General features: G+C 36.2%; 1 protein-coding gene and 1 long non-coding RNA gene across 13 annotated transcripts in view; one reads left to right on the forward strand and one right to left on the reverse strand.

Annotated features, from left to right (window-relative positions):
* Nucleotides 1-21,741, reverse strand: part of RYR2 (ryanodine receptor 2) — a 784,407-nt gene that overhangs the window by 390,760 nt on the left and 371,906 nt on the right. For all 12 annotated transcript variants that reach the window (XM_032242431.1, XM_032242430.1, XM_032242419.1 and 9 more), the window contains 2 exons: nt 20,228-20,384; nt 1,525-1,689 (listed from right to left, as the gene is read on the reverse strand). In XM_032242431.1, the coding sequence (XP_032098322.1) occupies nt 1,525-1,689; nt 20,228-20,384 (322 nt within the window). The remainder of the gene's footprint in view (nt 1-1,524; nt 1,690-20,227; nt 20,385-21,741) is intronic.
* On the forward strand, nt 7,163-9,460 carry LOC116526141. The gene is made up of 2 exons (XR_004257990.1): nt 7,163-7,244; nt 9,401-9,460. It is a non-coding gene; the product is annotated as an uncharacterized LOC116526141 (long non-coding RNA).

The following is a 21,741-nucleotide window of genomic DNA, read 5'->3' on the forward strand; positions in this document are numbered from 1 at the left end:
TTTTAAGTTTAAACCAATCAGGTTTCTGTTTAAATTGTGAGGTCTGGATCCAGCCAATAGAAATCAGTCACAGCAGTAAGGACAACCCCAAATGCATAAGGAATAAATTTGTGTGTTTTCCTTTGTTCATCGAACTCTGTGGCACAATGGTTAGTGAGGGTACCCTTCCTGCAGTCCAGAAAGTAAAAACTGCATTGCTAAAAGATCCTTTGTCTCAGTGAAAATTGTTCTTTGCGGCACCAAGCCTCTATTTCCAACAATTATCTATAATAAAATGTTTTAAAACTGGCCACCTTCCGTTGCAAGAAATAGGGAGTGCTTCACAAATATTGAATACATGCATGTACACTTAAATTTATGAGCCTAAAAAACAGGGATCATGTCATTATAATGATGATATAGGTCTTGCAGGAGAATTGCCTGCTGATCTCGATCCCAAGCTCCAAGGAAGGTTGTACAGGGATGTATTCAAGCCAAACGCTATCGCTGCAACATCAGCCTCCACCTTCACTAGAATCAGCAGTGATCGCTCTAAACAGATCACAGGAACAGTGATCTTAGTTACTGGAATGGGAGTATAGATTTTGATTGATAAATCTGTTGAAAATAAAAAGGTCTGTATCATTAAAGTCTTCCTTTCCAAGGCCTCACATTTCCAGAAATAATATGTGTTGTATTTGGTTCTCTGCACTGCGCTGCATATCATGTGTAAGAACATGAACAATCTAGTATGATGTACTCTCTCAGGGGAGTCCCAAATTTGGGCGGGAGGGGGCCAGGGTGGTGAGAGAAAGAGAGATATATAGCCTACTAAATAAAATAGCACAAGAAATGTGTGTATAAAATGGAATGAGTTAGAGATGAATATTATGAGAACTCAAAGGAGGGAGTAGCTGATAAGCTGATAGAGTCAGGAAGAACTTCTAAAATGATAAATAGCTTTAATCCCTGGATGATGGATAAGAGTCAGAGAGACAAAAAATGTTTGAAGGTATTCCAAACAGAAGAAACAGCCTGCAGAGGCACCAGTGTGTAAAAGCCATGGTATTTTGACAGACTGCAAGAAATGTGTTGTAAGGGACATGCTGGGGAAATTGAAGACAACATCTGGGAATCAGGAAGAGAGGAGGAGAACGGCACAGGCCAGGAAGGGTATCATTGTCACTACCAAACGGTGGAACCCTCTTCTTGTAAGCAAGGAGATGTCAGTAATGAACTTTGTCACAGCACAGAGGACAAAGTGAACTAGGCTACAGTAGAATCCAGAAGACAGCACTGCGTATCTCTTCACTTTATATTTAAATACATACATTCCATCCTCTTATATATTAGTGACGTAACATCCAGCCATGTTCACCTTGCAAAACTAAAGCATCTACTACAGTGGAATTTGCCCTTTCACTTGCAAAATCATGAGCTTTTGCAGGTGACTGAAAAGGTTAGCCATTTCTTTTTGACTTGTCCTTGTGTATTTTATTCATAAAAAATCACTTGTATACATTCTGTTTTTTTCTGTCACCTTACCTTCCGTTGTATTGATCCCATTCTCACGGATTTCATGTCCACGGACTGGTAAGTAAGCCACAGGCCTGTGTCTACGTGTTGTATATAGCATACTGAGTCACCGTATTTTATTTCAGATGTTCCCATGCCGTCAACTTCTTTTCTCACCCCAACATCTAATTTTTCCTAAGGAGAGAGGGGAAAAAAGATCAGTAAACATTTCAAAAATATACGTGTAAATATGTTCCTTGAAAAATTCAGCCCTCTGAAGTCCCCTGAAATAGTGGCCAAATATTATACTCTAACAGTTCAATCTCTAACATATGCTTGAATCATTCAGGTTAGAGCATGATTTTGGCCATAATGTAAAATGTTTAAATTTTATGTTGCATAATGGCAAGCTCCAAACCAGAGGCCTTAAAATTAGTAGTTTAAGCTAAATAGCCTTCCTGGGTTTTGCGGGTATTTTCTTTTCATCATTGGTGAGTAAAAGCATAGGATTGGGGGAGAGAGAGATTTAGTTTTGAGTCCAGCCTCTGCCACTCACTGCCTCCAAGATGTTAGCAACGAAATTAAACCTTTTAAGCCTCAGTTTTCTCATCCATAAATAAAGCTAATAAGGTATCTCTCCATAGGATCAAAAAATAAATAAATAATGTATGTAGATTTCAGAATAGTTCCCTGGGATAAACACTTCAAATATTTTGACAATTTTGACAGTAATAATGGTGACGATGATTGTTAATGAAGCCGTTAATTAAAATGATTATTTATTTTGAATTAATCGAAGCTAAAATTCAGTTTCCATGAGTGCAATCTCAAACTTGGACTACAGAAGTATTGACTCTTAAAGGGCTACTATGCCAGGCTTCCTCTGCTAGGAAGTAGCAATCCATCCTCTGACACTAACCAAATGTCTCTTTCAAATCTCTGTTTATGTCAATACTTCCTCCTCTAACACACTCTCTTTCCATTTTTCCTTCCATGTATAGCTCTGATCTTCAGGAACTCACTGTGTCTTAAAGTCTTGAACAGTGCCTAAAGCAACAGTGAAAAAGCCAATGGTCCTCCTTTCTTTCGTCTTTTACTCTTTTTTCTTCCTTGGTCTAACCTTCCTTGTTAATTTACTTTAAGTGTCTTTTTTTTTTGAGACAGAGTCCCACTCTTGTTGCCCAGGCTAGAGTGCAATGGGGCGATCTCAGGTCACCACAACCTCCACCTCTCAGGTTAAAGTGATTCTCCTGCCTCAGCCTCCTGAGTAGATGGGATTATAGGTGCCCACCACCACACCTGGCTAATTTTTGTATTTTTAGTAGAGGCAGGGTTTCACCATGTTGGTCAGGCTGGTCTCAAACTCCTGACCTCGTGATCCACCTGCCTCAGCCTCTCAAAGTGCTGGGATTAAAGAGGTGTGAGCCACTGGACCCTGCCACTTTAAGTATCTTCCATGTCTTTGGTCATATGACTTTTGTTTGGAATTATAGTGACACAAGTGTTTTGAAGATTCAGTGGGAGTAAAATTTATGTCTGCTATACAAAAAGGGACAATTCTAAACCCCGAAGTCTAAGATTTTTCATGTTATTTGCAGACTGTACTAATAATTAATGACCTTAAAATGATTATGAACACTCCACAAATAATTGAAAATTCAAATTAAAATGAGTTGAAATTTTTAACACAAAAGGTCAAGGTCATCTAAGAAAATATATAATTATCAATTAAGTTGATTCAATCATGCAAATAACTTGAAACACTAGTCTAAGCATCTGTAATACAACAGACAATAAAACCATTCCAATTTCATCCTATCAACCTAGATAAACTACTAATCTACTTATACCAACCCTGTCAGTAGGAAAATTAAATTCTGGGGATAAAAACAGAACACTGTAATTATCTCTTCAGAACAGAACAGTGAGACTCTAACTCTTTTCTTTTTGGTCTTTTCTTCAAGCAAATTAGTTTGTGGCTAGATTATTTATAGGTTTATGGACTGTATATCAAGAAGTCACACAATCATTAATTGTGAAATCATGCGTTCTTTGTATTTTAGTTATGTATTTAACATCCGTCTCTGGATTTGAAGATTTAATTATGAAATTTAATGATTATGTTTTTGTTGCTGTCGCCCAGGTTCAAGTGCAGTGGCGCAGTCTCAGCCCACTGTAACCTCCACCTCCTGGTTTCAAGCAATTCTCCTGTCTCAGCTTCCTGAGTCGCTGGGACGACAGGCGCATACCCCAATGCTTGGCTAATTTTTGTATATTTAGCAGAGACGGGGTTTCACCACGTTGACCAGGCTGGTCTCGAACTCTGACCTCAAGTAACCCACCCGCCTCGGCCTCCCAAAGTGTTGAGATTACAGGCATGAGCCACCACTCCTAGCCAATGACTACGTTTTAATAATTACTCTGACCCTTGAGTGAGGTAAAAAATACTGAAGTTATATTAGAAAAAATAACTGAGATCACTTGCTGAATGAAAGACCAAAGGCCATCTATGTTCTTTTCTTCTTTTATTTTCTGTCATTTTCTGTAGCTCAAGCTTAGGAGAAATTCAGATGAAACTAATCTAGATGCTTTAAATGACCATAAGCTGAAGCATAGCATGAACCACGAATGTGACATGTAGTAAAAGCATCTAACAGAAAATTAGCCTGTATTCCTGGAAATAAAGTGCTCAGATTAGGCAAGTAATAATCTTACTAAAACTCTGTATTAGCTGTACTCTATCTATATTACTGGCCTTAATTTTGGCATCAGCTTTTAAACTTTGTTTTTCTTTTGACTTGTTCCGCTTTGGAAAATCATGAAGTTGCTGCATGGAGCGAATTTTCCTATGGAAACTAGTATAAAATTTAGAAAAAAATACTTTTAAGAACTGACTTAAGGGCACTTTGGATGGACCAAAAGCAGAAGAAACTGGAAAACAGATCTCTCTGAAAGGCAAACAGCACCTTGTGTGGCCGGTAAGTGGCTGCCTTTTGCTCTGGGGCATGCTGTGCCCAATCTGTCTGCTACTCTGGCAGGAGAAATCTGCTGCTTTACTGGCTTGAGGTGTCAGAGGAGATGCTTCAGGCTTCACAAGCAATGAAATAATTAGATGGGCTAAATCTTGGACACACAGATATCTACAAAATCTTTGTAAAAAACCTATCCAAATTCTGCTGACCTCTAAACTGTGGTGCTGGAGGAAAGCCCAGTATAACGGCAGCAGATGGAAGCTGAAAGATTTGAGTAAAAATATAAGCAACTCCTCATACAAAAGAGAGAAAACCGAAGTTTCAATCCAATAAGGTTAACTGTCTGCAAAACCAAAATCGTTCTTCAGAAAAAAACCTGAAATTCAGAGCCTCTACTATGTATCACTTCCAATATCCGATATAGTGTCAGAAATAAGTAGATGTAAAGAAACTAGAAAATGTGAGCTATATATTTTTGGAAAAACAAAATCACAACAGAACAGGCAATACAAATCGACGCAAAGATGGCCCCGATCTTACAACTGGCAGACAAGGACTTCACAGCAACTATTATAAATACAAAATATGTTCAAGGATATAAAAGTAAACGTATATGTAGTGAATAGAGCTAAAATGTACATCACAAAAATAAATGAAGTAGAAAAATGGAAAGAATAAATACAAAATTAACTGATCAGCTTAGCATCGGATTGGAGTTGTTTAACAAAGAATTGATTAAATTGGCCGGGTGCAGTGGCTCAGGCCTTTAATCCCAGCATTTTGGGAGGCTGAGGCAGGTGGATCACCAGGTCAGGAGTTAGAGACCTGCCTGGCCAACGTGATGAAACCCCATCTCTACTAAAAATGTAAAAATTAGCCAGGCCGTGGCGTGTGCCTGTAATCCCAGCTACTTAGGAAGCTGAGCCAGGAGAATCCCCTGAACTCAGGAAACACAGGTTGCAGTGACCCAAGATCCCGCTACTGCACTCCAGCCTGGGTGACAGAGTGAGATTCTGTCTCCAAAAAAAAAAAAAAAGAGAGCTAATTAAATTAAAAGTTAATCGATAGAAATTTTCTAATCTGAAGATCAAATTGCCATTAGAACACTCTAGCTTAAGTATTTTGCCATTAAATAGAAACTTCCCTCAAAAGACTATATAAAATTTAATTCCTATACGTCTTATATTTAATCAAGAAAATGTCAAGATCCTCCTAATCTTAGCATTATCTTACACACATTATCTTATTCATTAAAGCCTGTAAATTTTTAACTTTTATAGTCTTCTAATTACTTATCCTGCAAGAATGATCTTGAGATCTTAAGAGCTATAAAAATACTCAAAGATAAAATAAGTTTTCAGCACGGTCTAGAATTATTGCAAACACTGCCTTTTCACTCGAAGAGGTTTGCATGGATAGGTATTTTCTCTTTACATTCATGTACTCTCATAGCATGTCGTACTCTCATAACATATCAGAGAAATGTTAGCACTTTGTTAAAACCATTCCTCAACTGTCTTCTTTCGCACTTGACTATCATTCACCTGTCTGAGAGCAGGAATTGTATGTCTGATTCCTCCACCCTGACCTCCCATAGCCTCAAGACCAGAATAGTGTCTGCAAATGTCAGGTCCTTCATGAAGACGGCTGAATGAATGAATTTCTGGAAATCCCTTTGGATTTCCCATAAAAACTGTGCTGACAAACTCCTCCCATTATGAGCATTCAAATAATCCCATTCATAAATGCTTGGAACATCTAATTTTTAAATGAATATTAAAATAGACCCAGATGTTAAAAAGATTGGTCTGAAAACTATTAAGTGATATTTGGCATTGGGTATGTACCAAACTGGCTCCTAACGAAGCCAAAACTATTTCTGAAGAACTGTGGCCTTATACACATAGATACACCAAGTGACGCTATGTACATACTAGATATACAAAACTAGACTTATTAAAAGACTAAAACTAGTCCTACAGAATTATTTCTTATAATACAGAGCATGCAGTTCAGAGGAATTCTTCTAGCATTAGTTAAAATCATCCTATGTCTATCCAAATTACTCTGTCAGGTGACTGAAGAAAAAAGGCCTTTATCCTTAGATGATGGAGTTTTTATTTATTTTTTAACAGCCAGGTCTCTTTAAGATAAATAATAAAATTTTTTAACCATTTAACTAAATTTGGTTAAATTTAACAAAAAATATAACCAAAAATGGTTACTTTTTGGTTGAAATAATCCACAAAATCGATTTGTAGATTATTTTTACTGTGCTAAGAGGTTAAAGTTTTTAAATCACTTAACCAAATTTGTTGTATTTAACGAAAAATGGTGAAATTGTTTTATTTGCTAATTTATGGTGCCACACTGTAGCACAGAATAGTTGGTCACTGTGAAAAGGGAGTCTAAAAATGTTACACGGTAAGAGAAATGACTGGTACTGACAGGCCACCCCGGGCTTGACCCTTCCAGGACAGAATGCAAAAAAAAAAAAAAGTATATCACCCTTTATCCCAGGGCTTCTCAGGAGAAGATATTCTGGCGAATGGTTTATGGAAAAGGGATTTTTAAAGTTTTCATGCTGAAGGGGTCTTGAAGGGGGTTCCACAGCAGCAGTCACAGAACTTAAGGTCACAGCACCAAAGGAAGAGCCTCTAACACCCCATACAATGCTGTCCCTTAGAGTGTAAGTGGGGCCAATGAATACGACAGAGTATCCCTCCTGCAGTTAGGTTACCTTAGGTGAGGTCAAGGGATCTGGTAGATGTAAGTAAGGTTCCTTATTGATTGACTTTGAGTAAATCAAATGAGAGATTATCCAAAGTGGATGGTATTTACCCAGGTGAGCCCTTTCAACGGGCTCAGGCTTTCCCTGAGCACCTAAGCTCCAAACAGTTAGTATCCACAGGGCTCTACCCTGCTGTTGGTCTTCTCTTCCTGACCACTGTGGACAACATCATCAGCCCATGCCTAAGGATTCCAGCCTGATCATGGTCACCCTTGCTGGACCACTTGTACTGCAGCTGTCAGGCTTTAAGCCAGCCATCACAATCTCATAAAGCAAACCTATATAACATATATATGTATATATTATACATTAATATACATTATTAATGTATAATACATAAATATATATTAAATATAATATATTATACATATAATTTTTAATATATAAGCAAAATAAAATATATGTAATTTTGCCATTTGTTCACAATTCTTATAATCTCATTGACAGTCTTATATGAAACTATTATTCCATCATTTCCATAGCAAAAGATTTCTATTCATTGTGCATAGAGAGGAAAAACCAGAGGAAATCACCTACAGAGAAATGTTTCAGTGGCATTTTAAGCTAAAAAAATTTTACCGTGGGCTGGGGATTGAACACACATATAATTGGCAAGACCTGCCTTATGATTAAAACTGACATTTCAACACACTTGAAAACAATGCTTAAAACTTCTAGGAATAGAGAAAGTGAAGAATATTTCTAAGAAAATCTACATTTATCAAATTGCATTCTTCATTATGTAAAATGTTTTCCTTAAAAGAAAACCAAAGTCGGTTACATTATAAACCATTCCCTATTTTATTCCGTTTTTTCTGAATATATAGGGTTATCTGCAATTGTTGATTCTTCCATCAAATCCCATATTTGAGATTGGCTGGTGAATGTTCACCTTAGTGTCAAAGACACCCCAATGACAAGTGAGGAAATGCTCCTTATGTCAACTAGTAACATGGAATTTTAAAGCCAGTCTCACCTTTAAAATCTTCAGTTAAAATGATCTTAATGATTTATATAATTTTCCAAAAATGCTTGTACTTTCAATACAGTCTCACACAGTTAGAGGTAAGAGACTGCTCATGTAAATGCAAGGGATCACCAGAATTAATTTTCATTTCAGAATTTTGAAACCAAAACTCGTAAACCCAGATGAGAGCTGAGATTTGCAACTGATCTAAAAAGTGATTTTCCATCAGCAATGAAAATTTGATTTGCAACACAGAAATTATATCAACCAGCAGTCGTTCATTATTGCATACTCAAAGTATGCCTCAAATGTATGAGGTATTCTTTGATATATGCTACATCATTTTTTAAAAAAGTATTTGCCTTTCACAGCATAAATACTCCTCTTCATGGGAAATATGGTAGAAGTATGTAAAGATAGGGCAAGCCTTTTCAACCTACCAGTGACTGAGGAGGGTGGAGAAGTATCAAATATACTTTTAAATGAATCCAATATGTATCTTAAAGAAAAGAGACCATGGCCAAATGTGATGACAAAGAGATTAAGTGAGTCTGTTGAGCCATTCTATTTTCTCTGAAATTCTGACAATGTGAAATAATATTTTAAAAATATATTTTTTCATCTTTAATCAAGGTCTCTTTTTTATTGTGTTTCACTAGTTCTAAGTTCAATGCTGCTTTGTTATGTAATTGCAGAAAATACTTTTCAGCATGAATGGATTTTTATTTTATTGGTCTTCCTTCCAATTAAAGCAAGATTCTATTTTAAATATTATAAACAGCACTGTCAATTACTCTCATTTTTCACATGTCTGTGTATGTGAGTGTAGTTTTAGATATCTATTTCTGTGCCATTTATTTTTTTCCTGAGATAACCACTTGTGTTTTGTAACTTATTTTGAATTGAGCTAAACTATCAAATTATGTTAGTTCTAGCCCTTTTTCAGGTACCTTGTAGTTGGATTTTAACTACTTCTCTAATATCAAAAATATTTTCTATTTTAAAAACAACTTTCTACCAGTAAAAATTGGGTAAAATATTATACAAGAATCACACACTTATTTGTTCTTTTCTCTAACACACACACACGCACGCACACACACACACACACACTCACTCAACTCACACGGTCACCTAAACATTTCAATCAGCAGATAGTTTTAATTTCAATTATAGCTCTCCTCTTACAGAGTTACCGGTTATCTACAAACTTCTGAAAATCAGGGATCTAAGAATAAAAAAATTTAAAGTACAGTAGTAAAATAAATACAGTAAAAAGAGTACTGTTCAAGCTAAAGGAACTAACTTATCCAGAAGCATTAATTTGCTTTGAGAAATGATGATGATGATGACAGAAAAACAGATAAAAGAAAAAGACATAATGGTTCTACTTTTAACCAGTGAAATAGGAATTTGAGTCACCAGCACTGTCCTGTAGTCTCGGAAGTCAGACATTTTTGTAAGCAAAGGTCATTTTTAAAATTCCTAATTCGTAATATCCAGAGACAGGCCTAATTGGAAAGGCACTAACCATGATTATAGAAAGCTCAAGTTAGGACATGAGCAGAATTTCAAAGAATTTGGAAGTGGGTATAAAAAGCCTCCATCCCTTCCCTTCCCAGAGAAGACCATGTCAGGAGAATCACATCCTTCTATACCACTTCAACTCACCAGATAATGAGAATTTTCAAAGCATCATTCTCAGCAAACGAACACAAGAACAGAAAACACCACGTTCTCACTCATTAGTGGGAGTTGAACAATGAGAACACATGGACACAGGGAGGGGAACATCACACACCTGTTCCTGTCAGGGGCTGGGGGAGCTAGGGGACAAATAGCATTAGGAGAAATACCTAATGTAGATGATGGGTTGATGGGTGCAGCAAACCACCATGGTACATGTATACCCACGTAACAAACCCGCACAATCTGCACTTGTACCCCAGAACTTAAAGTATAATTTTTAAAAATGCTATAATTAATTTCCATTCCCAACTGAATATATTTATGCCCAGTCTTAGAACAGCTTTGCTGCTAAATTCAGAAGTTCCCAATCTGAAACATATTGTTGTTATTGATTCTGTTTATGTCCCTCCAAGTTATGATTAGGAGCTCATTTGAAATATTATGAAATACATATATATTTAAGACATATTAAATGCCTTGAACAATTTGAAGTTATTCGAGATTAAACTGTAAAGGAATATATTTTTTAAAAGGCTAAAGTCATTGCTCTGGGAGTTATGGAATGAAGGGCACAAAAGTTCAAATTCATCTGCTTAAAAAAGCCACATGTATTACGAGAAATTAAAAAAAAAAAGCCAATGGCTAAAAATTGCTTACTGTGCCATTTATTTCATTCACTGGAATACTAAATCATTATAATTTGCTTTAAAATGATAGGAGTTTTACAGTAAAAGAGGTTAACTTACTTATAGAATATAAAATAGGATACAACTTTTTCATCTATCAAAATTATCAGATTTCAAAATTATCTCTTGATGAGGTCACACAGAAATGTAAACTTTCATACCCTGCTGCTTAGAATAAATACTGGTGCAAAGTTCTGAAGAGTACTTTGGCCAGGTGCATTCACTTACCAGGGACATTAACAATCCCCACTAAGTGTCAGGCACCGCACCATCTATGGTGAACAAAACAGATACTGTCCTGCCTTCTGACAGCCTCCAGTACCAAAAACGTTTGAAATCTTCATATTCTTAGACCAAACAGTTCAACTCCGAAAAAAGGTAGTTGGCAATACATAGAAATATTCACAGATAAAAATATTCAGCTTAAAAGTGAAACATTAAAAATAAATATTCAAACATAATAAGTAACTGCATGAATTACGATAAATCTACATAAGATGTCGAATTATTGCCAAAATTCTATTAAAGAAGAAATATGGTAGTATATATTATTAAATAAACAATAGACCCCAAATAGTATATAATTAACACTATGCATCATTAAAATATGTAATATTTGCTAACAACTCAAATACACACACGAGGTTGTTTGAGTGATGGATTGTGCGTCAACTTACTTTTCTCCTTTCTCCAACTTTGTACTACCTTTATATTTTTCTCGAATGACTATGCATTAAATATATAACTGAAAATGTCATTTTAACAGAAAAAATGGGAAGGGTTCTTGTCTCTATTTTATGAAAAAAATTTTATTAACTAATCTTCCATTGATTTTAAAATTAAAAATTTACTGTGATTTAAAAGAATTTTTTTCCTGAAATCCCACCTTCACTTTCACTGTCTTCAACCACGTAATCATATGAAATTACCTGTATGAATGAAGTGACTGAGTATGGATGTCACTGAGTGAGTGTGGCAGCAAGTCATGAACCTGTACACGCAAGTGGTCCCCTGAACACCACGCAGGAAAGTGGCTTTAGAAAAACTAAATTGTTTAGCTAAAGAAGACTTGTGACCTTTGGCCTCTCTTCCTCCATGCAAGCTGTGACATTACACAATTGCCAAATTCCAGAAACAGAAACCCTGAGCAGAAATCACAGAAGGATCTGGAGAGTCAAAAGTCCTCAAATACGAGGCCTGTTACAACATTGAGAGAATATTAGGAGGGAGATTCAGAGAAAAAGGTTTCAAAAGCTATTGCTTTGGCCAATCTGTATCAAGAACATTAAAAAATATTCATAGCTTTTGAGTCACTATTTCCATTTCTAGGAATCCATCCTAAATAAACAAATCAAAAATGTGCACAGAACTTATGTCCCAGAATGTCAGTGCAATGGTTTTCTTAAATGATTTTGTTGTAAAATAAATATGACTATCGTAATAGCCAAAATAATTCAGAGATATAGTTTTTTAAGTTAAAGAAAAATTTCTCTCTGCCTTCACATTCTCATTCAGCTTCCATTTTGATCTTTCTAAAATGCTCTAAATGAAAAATGTATTTCCTCCCACAACAACCCATAAAATCATAAACATAAGTATAAAGATTTCTTTTTTAATTACAAAAATAAGATTTGTAATACCTATAATATTACAATAGATTACATTGAAACCTATTATAAGATTTGCTATACCTATTATATTACAATTTACAACTCAAAATGTTGAGTAAAACAATACTTTACTGGACAATATTTTCATGGATATTTTTACAGATCAATATATTGTTACACAGATCACCAGATCAATACATAACATATATAGAGGGCTGGGCACGATGGCTCACACCTGTAATCCCAGCATTTTGGGAGGCTGAGGTGGATGGATCACCTGAGGACAAGAGTTCAAGACCAGCCTGGTCAACATGGTGAAACTCTGTCTCTACTAAACATAAAAATATTAGCTCAGCGTGGTGGTGGATGTCTGTAATCTCAGCTACTTGGGAGGTTGAAGCAGGAGAATTGCTTGAACCCAGGAGGGGGAGGTTGCAGTGAGCCGAGATCACGCCACTGTGCCCCAGTTTGGGAGACAGAGGAAAACTGTCTCAAAAAATAAAAATAGAAATAAAATAAAAAAATATAGACAGAGAACACATATATATTATATATATTATGTATAGTATATATTATATACATAACTATAAAATGATCTGGAGATTATATGTAACAATATATTGATATATATATTGATCTAGAAAGATATGTCATATAATGTTATATATATACAGGTATTGATCAACTTACGACCTATGCAACTTACGACCATTCGACTTTACGACCACAATTGCTAGCTACGACTGCTCCGCGTCTGGCAGCACAAACATTGCCCAGCTGGGTGTACAACAGTGTGGACCAGTTTCCGGTAGCACCACCATCTCCGCATGCACCATTTCAACTGTACACATAGCCTACTCAACTTACGACCAAATCGTATTACGACCGGTCTGTCAGAACCAATCGTGGTCGTAAGTCGAGCACTGGCTGTATATAACTATATATTGATCTGGGGATATATATAACAATATATTGATATATATTCATCTGAAAAGATAGCTATGAAAAATACGTCCAAGAAAATATTGTTTTATTCAACAACATTTTCATGGATATCTTTCCAGGTCAATACATTTTGATAGCTAACACCACTTAATATTATAGATACAGAATAATTTTTATTGCACATTCGTGAACTTTCCATTTTTTGTCATGACAAAGAATGATGAAATTAACTTGCACATATATTTTTACCTGTAGGTTTCTCTTTGTTTCTGTAAGACAGTACCCTCCCGCCCCAACCCCAATTTAAAACTATGTAGATCAATGAATGAAAGGCTAAAGAAGTAAGAATATTTTTGAAGTATGTTAATATACTTTTGCCTTTTTGCATTTCCATTTCCACATGAATAACCTGCTTTGCCGCAGGAATTCATTTACCTCCAGGAGGATTAGGATTACCACAGAAAGAATAAAATCAGAAAGATGCCCTTACTGAGCTTTCTGCAGGCCAGGTAGGATTCTGAGAGATCAATTAGACATAGGGTCAGGCAGTAGCCCGTGGAGGGGTGGGGTGACATTTTAACTGGGGGAGGCCCTGACAGGACACGGACCTGCCTCAGGCTCCCACGGCAGTCCTTACTGCCTGGGGTGAACCGAACGAGTGAATCAGCCAGCCCAGAAAGCTACGCCCCAGCTCTTTGTAACCGCTCTGGCCAGTTGGTTTGGTGCAGAGATAACCCTGTGTTCACCAACGCCTCTGTGTTTCTTGCCCTGCGACTTGGTCAAGTGACTCACCCTTTCTGCCTTGGTTTTCCCCACCTGTAAAATGGGAGTCCTGATACAGTGAGATCAACAATTCAGCTCTGTTGGCTGACTTACAAGAAATCACAAAATGGCAGCAATTCTGTCATTTAAAAAGCCAACGAGTGTGCAAGGACAGGGTCCCTGCTTCCCGAACACCCTCCCAAGCTCTCAGAGGGCACTAACTGTTGGCATGTTCCACGTTCCTAGTCCGGCTCAAGTCAGCCCTGCAATATTCCTGAGTGAACAAAATGAATGTCCAAGTAGGGGCGGGGCTTCCGCAGCAGCTCTCCAGATGCCATAAAGCCTCAGTGGCGTGAGGTGTGTGTTGTGTGTGCAAACTGAGAAAAGATGACTTGGTATCTCCTAATACTAAAATTTTCTGTTTATTTCTCCTGTAGCTCCTGGAGACTTGGTTTTATAAATACTAGTGCTACCCTATATTTATTTGTTATGTAAATTTAGCAACTGTTACAACTTCAGTGACTTGCAATTTTTTTTTTTTTAGGTTCCAGGATACATGTGCAGAATGTGCAGGCTTGTTACATAGGTATAAGTGTGCCATGGTGGTTTGCTGGACTCATCAACTCATAACCTAGGTTTTAAGCCCCACATTCATTAGCTATTCATCCTGATGCTCTCCCTGCTCTCCCTCCCCTCTCCCCCCACCCCCCATCCCCTGCGACAGGCCCCAGGTGTGTGTTGTTCCCTTCCCTGTGTCCATGTGTTCTCAATGTTCAGTTCCCATGAGTGAAAACATGCAATATTTGGTTTTCTGTTCCTGCGTCAGTTTGCTGAGGATGATGGCTTCCAGCTTGATCCATGTCCCTGCAAATGACATTATCTCATTCCCTTTTATGGCTGCACAGTATTCCATGGTGTATATGTACCACATTTTCTTTGTCCAGCCTATCATTGATGGGCATTTGGGTTGATTGTATGTCTTTGCCATTGTGAACAATGCGTCAATAAACACGTGTGTGTGTATCTTTATAACAGAATGATTTATATTAGTTTGGGTATATATCCAGTAATGGAATTGTTGCATCAAATTGTATTTCTTGTTCAGATCTTTGAGGAATCACCACAGTGTCTTCCACAATGGTTGAACTAATTTACATTCCCACCAACAGTGTAAAAGTGTTACTGCTTCTCCACAGCCTCTCCAGTGTCTGTTGTTTCTTGACTTTTTAGTAATCACCATTCTGGCTAGTGTGAGATGGTATCTCATTGTGGTTTTGATTTGCATTTCTCTAATGATTAGTGATGTTGAGCTTTTTTTTTTTTTTTTCATGTTTCTTGGCCACATAAATGTCTTCTTTTGAGAAATGTCTGTCCATATCCTTTGTCCACCTGTTTCTGTTTTACAAATACTATCTTGTTTTATGAATGCTAATTTTTGTTTTAGGGATACTAATACATCTTATTTATTATGTAAATTTAACAACTGTTACAACTTCAGTGACTTGCACTCTATTCAATATCATGAAATATTCTTTTTGTCTCCTGCAATTCTTTATTTTGCCTGAATTCCACCTCATCTGTTATTAAGATCAGATGCCTTTTTCTTTTCTTTTTTTCTTTGCTGAGGCAAAGTCATGCTGTGTTGCCCAAGCTTGAGTGCAGTGGTGCAGTTTCGTCTCACTGAAACCTCCACCTCCCAGGTTCAGGCAATTCTTTTGCCTCAGCCTCCCAAGCAGCTGAGATTACAGGTGCATGCCACCACGCCTAGCTAATTTTTGTATTTTTAGTAGAGATGGTGTTTTACCATGTTGGACAGGTGGGTCTCAAACCCATGACCTCAAGACATCTGCCTGCCTTGGTCTCCCAAAATGCTGGGATTACAGAGGGAGCCACTGCACCCTGTCTGTGTGTATTTTCTTGGTATTCCATTAGCCATCCTTTCATTTCCAACCTTTCCAAATAAAGTTGCTTCAGACATGCCTCTTAATGTCAGCATAATTTATACTGTATCCCCTAATATGAAATTACTTTAATTTTAAATTGTGAGACAGTCCATTTATATATATTGATAAGTAAATACAGTGGGCCATAGTTTAGGTTTTCATTGTGTCATACTGTAGGTTTTCTGTTTCCGTCTTTTTTTTTTTTTTTTTACAGCCATTCATTCTGTGGTCTAATTTTTCTCACTGACTGCATGTCTGTGTCTGTGTTTATGTCTCTGGCTCTTTAGCAACCCTTTTCTTCTTTTTATTAGGCTGGATCATGCATGATGAAAAAGATAGCATGTTCCTCTTTCTCCCACCAGCTTTCTTCCACCATCTTGTTTTAGTAAGTGTTATTATATTTCAGTATTCACTTTTTGGCCGTTCAATATTATGCTTCCATTGCTCAAATTTTCAATCTTAAGAAAATCTTTGACTTCTGTTTCCCAGAAGGCAATTGGAGCACCTACTGTACCATTCACTCTTCCTCTTTTTCCTCCAATTTTTGTTAGATGTATTCTGCCTGTTTCTTTTACTTTTAGTTTTTCTTGATCTCATTCTGTTGCCCAGGCTGGAATGCAGTGGGCATGATCATAGCTCACTGCAGCCTCGAACTCCTGGGCTCAAGAGATCCTCCCACCACAGGCTCCCAGCTTTTGAAAATAGTAAAGTTTGGAAAATCATTCCAATGTCTTCCATTGTGATACATGAGTTCATGTTTTTCAACCTCTTCAAGATTTTCTTTGGGTAAGTTATATTTTGTAAGGAAGATGTCAATTGCTTCTAGTTTTTCTAGAAGGAATAAAGCTGAATGTCATTTTAATAGGTACCACCTTCTGTACTTGAAAAGGGCTTCTACCATCAGATAATTGGTTCTTCTTTAGAGGGTTGAATTGTTTACTGAGGTGCTATCAGTAGACAAACTAGCAAATTCCCACTCCTCTGCAAGCTAGATTTAAGAAAGAAGCCCACGTCCCATAATGGGATTAATTGTGCTTTCCAATTACAGAGACAAAGAACAATTCTGGCCCACCTTGAGGTCCACGGAGTACCCACTGTTGAGGCCCTCTAAGAGCCCACACAGCAAATATATAGATACAGATGCTTTGTAAGGATAATGAGGTTTTACCAGCTGTGCCTCTCTGTTTTCACAATGGAGAATAAAGACCCACCCTGACTGTCTTTTCTGGAGCTCTCCAGTTAACTCATAGATTCCAAGGCATCTTCTACCATTCGGTGTAACCCAGAACAGGAATTGAAAGAGAAAGGCATTGGGAATGTTCATTCAGGAATCTGTCTTTTCAGAGTTACTTCTGGTCTCCCCACAACTTACTCTGGTTTGAGTTTTATTTATAATGATAGATATGTATTAATATATGTATATATTATATAAGTATAGAAGCCTAAACGTACAATAAAGAGTAATGATTACATAGTCATGATTGCCTAAATTATAGTGTATACGTACATGCTGGGATAGTATGAAGCTGTCAAACATATAAAATATAAAAATACCTACTATATAACATCAAATGAAAGCAGAACACAAACTACATTCATATTTTGTAATGTACAGTTGATTCTTGAACAACATGTATTTGGACAGTGCAGGTCCACGTATACATGCATTTTCCTTCACCTCTGCCACCGCTGAGACAATAAGACCAGCCCCTCTTCCTCTCTCTCCTCATCCTCAGCCTACTCAACATGAAAACAAGGACCAACTTTGTTGATGATCCACTTCCACCTAAGGCATAGAAAATGTATTTCATCTTCCTTATAGTTTTGGGTTTTGTGTGTTGTTGTCGTTGTTGTTGTTTCGTTTTCTTGAGACTGAGTCTCACTCTGTCGCCCAGTGCAGTGGCACGATCTTGGCTCACTGCATCCTCTGCCTGCTGAGTTCAAGTGATTCTCCAGCCTCAGCCTCCTGACCAGCCGGGACTACAGGTGCATGCCCCACCCCCAGCTAAGTTGTGTACTTTAATTTTGCAGAGACAGAATTTCACCATGTTGGGCAGATTCACCTGCCACGGCATACCAAAGTGCTGGGATTACAGGCGTGAGCCACCACGCCCAGACTCCCTTATAGTTTTCTTAATAACATTTTTTTTCCTCTAGCTTACTTTATTGGAAGAATACAGTTTATAATACATGACATTAAAAATATGTGTTAATAAACTACGTTATTGCTAAGGTTTCCAGTCAACAACAGACTATTAGTAGTTAAGTTTTTGGAGAGTCAAAATGTAGATTTCAATTGCATACGGGAGGAGTATTGGCAGCTCTTAATCCCCACATTGCAAGTGTGCGTTTATACAGTAAAAGAAAAAGATTAGGAAGAAAATTTATCAAAACATTGGTATTCTGCATAACTAGGTATTTCTTACTCCTACATATTTTTTGTATTTTCTAAACTTTCTAAGGTAAATATGCATTGCTTTCAAAATCAGAAGAAATAAAATATGATTAAAGAACTAAAACAATTTAAATAGCTGTAAATAACTATTTTTAATTTTGTTACAATTATTACTCTAAATGATAAATATGTTTTCTTGCATGTTAGATATTATTTATATGAAATACACTGTTAAGACTATAGTGAAATAGCTTATTTTCATAATTAGGAAAATTAATATTCTCTATTTCCGATACTTACTGGAGAAATCCACGCTATAGACCTAATGGAGGAATAAAGTCCAGTGGCCTCTAGTGACAACTCTGCAAATACAAGTTCTGCGGACACTGTCAAAGTTCAGTAAGTATTTATGTTTATGCTGCCAATGCTATGCTGTGATGGGACACCATTATAAGATCAATAAAATGGAATTTATTAAGCATACAGAAAATTGGTCTTTTAGGGTAAATGTTTTACCTAAATAGAAAATAATCTTTGTTAATGCTTGTAAAATATTTAGAAGATGCTACCTAACATATACATTTTTATAAAGAGGAAAAGTAAAAATTTAAAACTAACCCAATATTTTAAAGGCATTGTAGTGCTTGTATTACAGTTCTACTAAACCAAATCATGACCTTGTTTGAATATTTTATACATAGTACTTAATACATTTTCCTCATCTAATAATACTGCTATCAAAAATCCAACTTGAATTGAGGCAGCATACAAAATATGGGGAGGGGTGACTGAATCCTTAGAACTTCCTAGTAGCAAAAAAATGAAATAATACGTTTTTTGTTTGTTTGTTTGTTTGTTTGTTTATGAGCCCTGAATAACACTGTGAAGATGCCTATACTCAGATGAGTATGCACTAATCGCAGAAACAAGTCAAACCTTTATCTGTTTAAGGAAACAAAGTTTTGCCTTTCTAAGATGAAAGTTAGTTAGTAGTTTAATATCATTCCAGTCATCTTCCTCAAGTTTCATAATCTTCGTTAAATTATCAACAGAAACATGCAATTGATACGGTCTGTCTCTGTGTCCCCACCCAAATCTCATCTCAATTTGCAATCCCCACTTGTCAAGAGAGAGGTGACTGGATCACGGGGGAGTTTCCCCATGCTGTTCTCCTGATGTGAGTTCTCATGACATCTAATTGTTTTTTAAAATGTTTGACAGTTCCTCCTTACACTTACTCTCTCGCTCTCTCTCTCTCACCTGCCGCCATGTAAGACCTGCCTGCTTCCCCTTCTGTCATGACTGTAAGTTTCCTGAGGCCTTCCCAGCCACGCAAAAGGGTAAGTGAATTAAACTTCTTTTCATTATAAATTACCTAGTCTCAGGAATTTCTTTATAGCAGTGTGAAAAAGGACTAATACAGCAATTATCATAAAAATGATTCAACAGGGTTAAGGATAAAGGCCTGCCTATAGCAATGGATATATAAATGTATCTTTGAGACAAAGACCCCGGTGTGCTTTACCTCATACTGTAACCCAAAAAATCACAATATTTGTGGTCACTGGACACTGTCAATGCTTAAGGAAACAGGAAGGAGCTGGATGAATGTGTTTTTAACAACTATAAACCACATAAAACACCTTTCATTTGATAATGTATAATAGGTATTTTTATATTTTATATTTTTGACAGTGTTGTACTGTCCCAATATGTACGTATATGCTATGATTTATGCAATCATTATCCTTTGTGTAATCATTACTCTTTGTTGTGCATTTAGGTTTCTCTATAGGCAGGTTTTAATGGTTTAGAAAATCGGTTTTACTGGAGAGGAATGGATGGAAGATAAACTGATAATTTAGAAATACACATGAAATATGCTTACATCATTTATTTTCTCATTTCTAACTTCAAAGAAAATGTGACAGAGTAACGTTTATAGAACACCCAAATAATATTTTCTCTCTCACCTTGGAAGACCGGAAGGTAAATGCCGTTGATTTTACATCAGCTTTCTCTTTGTCCATGAGTAGAAGGTTTTTGTCTTCCATGAGACTCAAGTATTTTCCTGTTGTGACATGGCGTAGTCTGAATGGCTGGCCCCATCTTATGTGGCTTCCACTCCACCTAATGAAAATAGTTAGGATTTGATCCAACAGCACCCACAATCATAGAAGGAGTAGCTATTAAAACATATGTCAGACAATGAACAGTCATATATATTGTCTTAATGTTCTCAAAAAACGTAGGATGTTAGTGATATTAATTTCATTTCACAAGTAACAAACTGGCTATTGAGAATGATTAAGTAATATACAAAGTCACAAAGCTTACAGTAACTAGAAGTTAAGTTTAACTCAAGGTGTTCGACTTTAAAGGCCATACAATTCACACTATCCAGTATTCTATGCAGAAATAACTAAGAAGTTGTGCTCCAGGTCAACCTCTAATACAGTCAACCTATAATGAAGATAATACAGGAAGTGCAACATCAAATATTTTAGCATTTACTAGTTAAAAACTGTTGTTGTATTTGCATAGACTTGAAAAAATAGTAGTATTATTATCAATATCTAAGTAGGATTATTAGTTGGAACTCATACATATAAGCTGAAGTATATAGACTATACTTACCTGACAAAATAAATGTATTCTTATACTTTAAATTTTAATATTGTAGAACAATATATTATTAGAACCCGATGACCAAGAAAATGAAAATTCTAAAAACGTCAAGAAAAAATGTAATAAACAGAAAATATAGACTGTTTCAATAAAAAGATAAGTTATGATCATTAAAAATTTGCTTGGAAGGATACTGAATGTTCTTAATGTGCAGAAATGATAAATGTTTAAGATGATGGATACGCCAATTACTCTGATCTGATCATTATACATTACCTGTATTAAAATATCACTATGTATCCCATAAGTATGTACAATTATTATTTGTCTACTGAAAATAAATAAAATGACTTTCAGGTAGGATGAAATAGAAAAACTAAAATACAAGCTGTTATTGCTTTGCACATTACCTTATTAACTTAAGGTTGTGCATTTGGGAGCTTTAACCATGCTAAGGTGTAGAGTGATGACAGTTCTATTGTGTATGACTTTCCTTAACGTCGTACCATGCAAAGTGAGGACAGCCCATATGTATCATAGATCAGAGACATGCTTAAGATCAAAGCAGGCCAGAAAACTAAAATCAAATGATTAGAAAAGATTTAACAAGCAAATAAACATCAAAAGGAAAAAATGACAAATTTGATATTAGATAAATTCCAATTTAAGGCCAAAAAGTACAAAAGGTATACAGCCAAATATTTTATAAAGAAAAAGTGTATACTCTAAAAAGAATGCATGTTGTAAAGTTTCACATGTCAACAACAAACTGAAAATAAATATAAGGATAAATTTTTAAAAGACAGTTTATAGTAGATGATTTTGTCAAAATGCAATGAGTCAAACAAAAAGTAAATAT

The sequence above is a fragment of the Sapajus apella genome, unplaced genomic scaffold (genome assembly GCF_009761245.1).
Source record: "Sapajus apella isolate SASKATOON/1434 unplaced genomic scaffold, GSC_monkey_1.0 scaffold49, whole genome shotgun sequence".
NCBI lineage: Eukaryota > Metazoa > Chordata > Mammalia > Primates > Cebidae > Sapajus > Sapajus apella.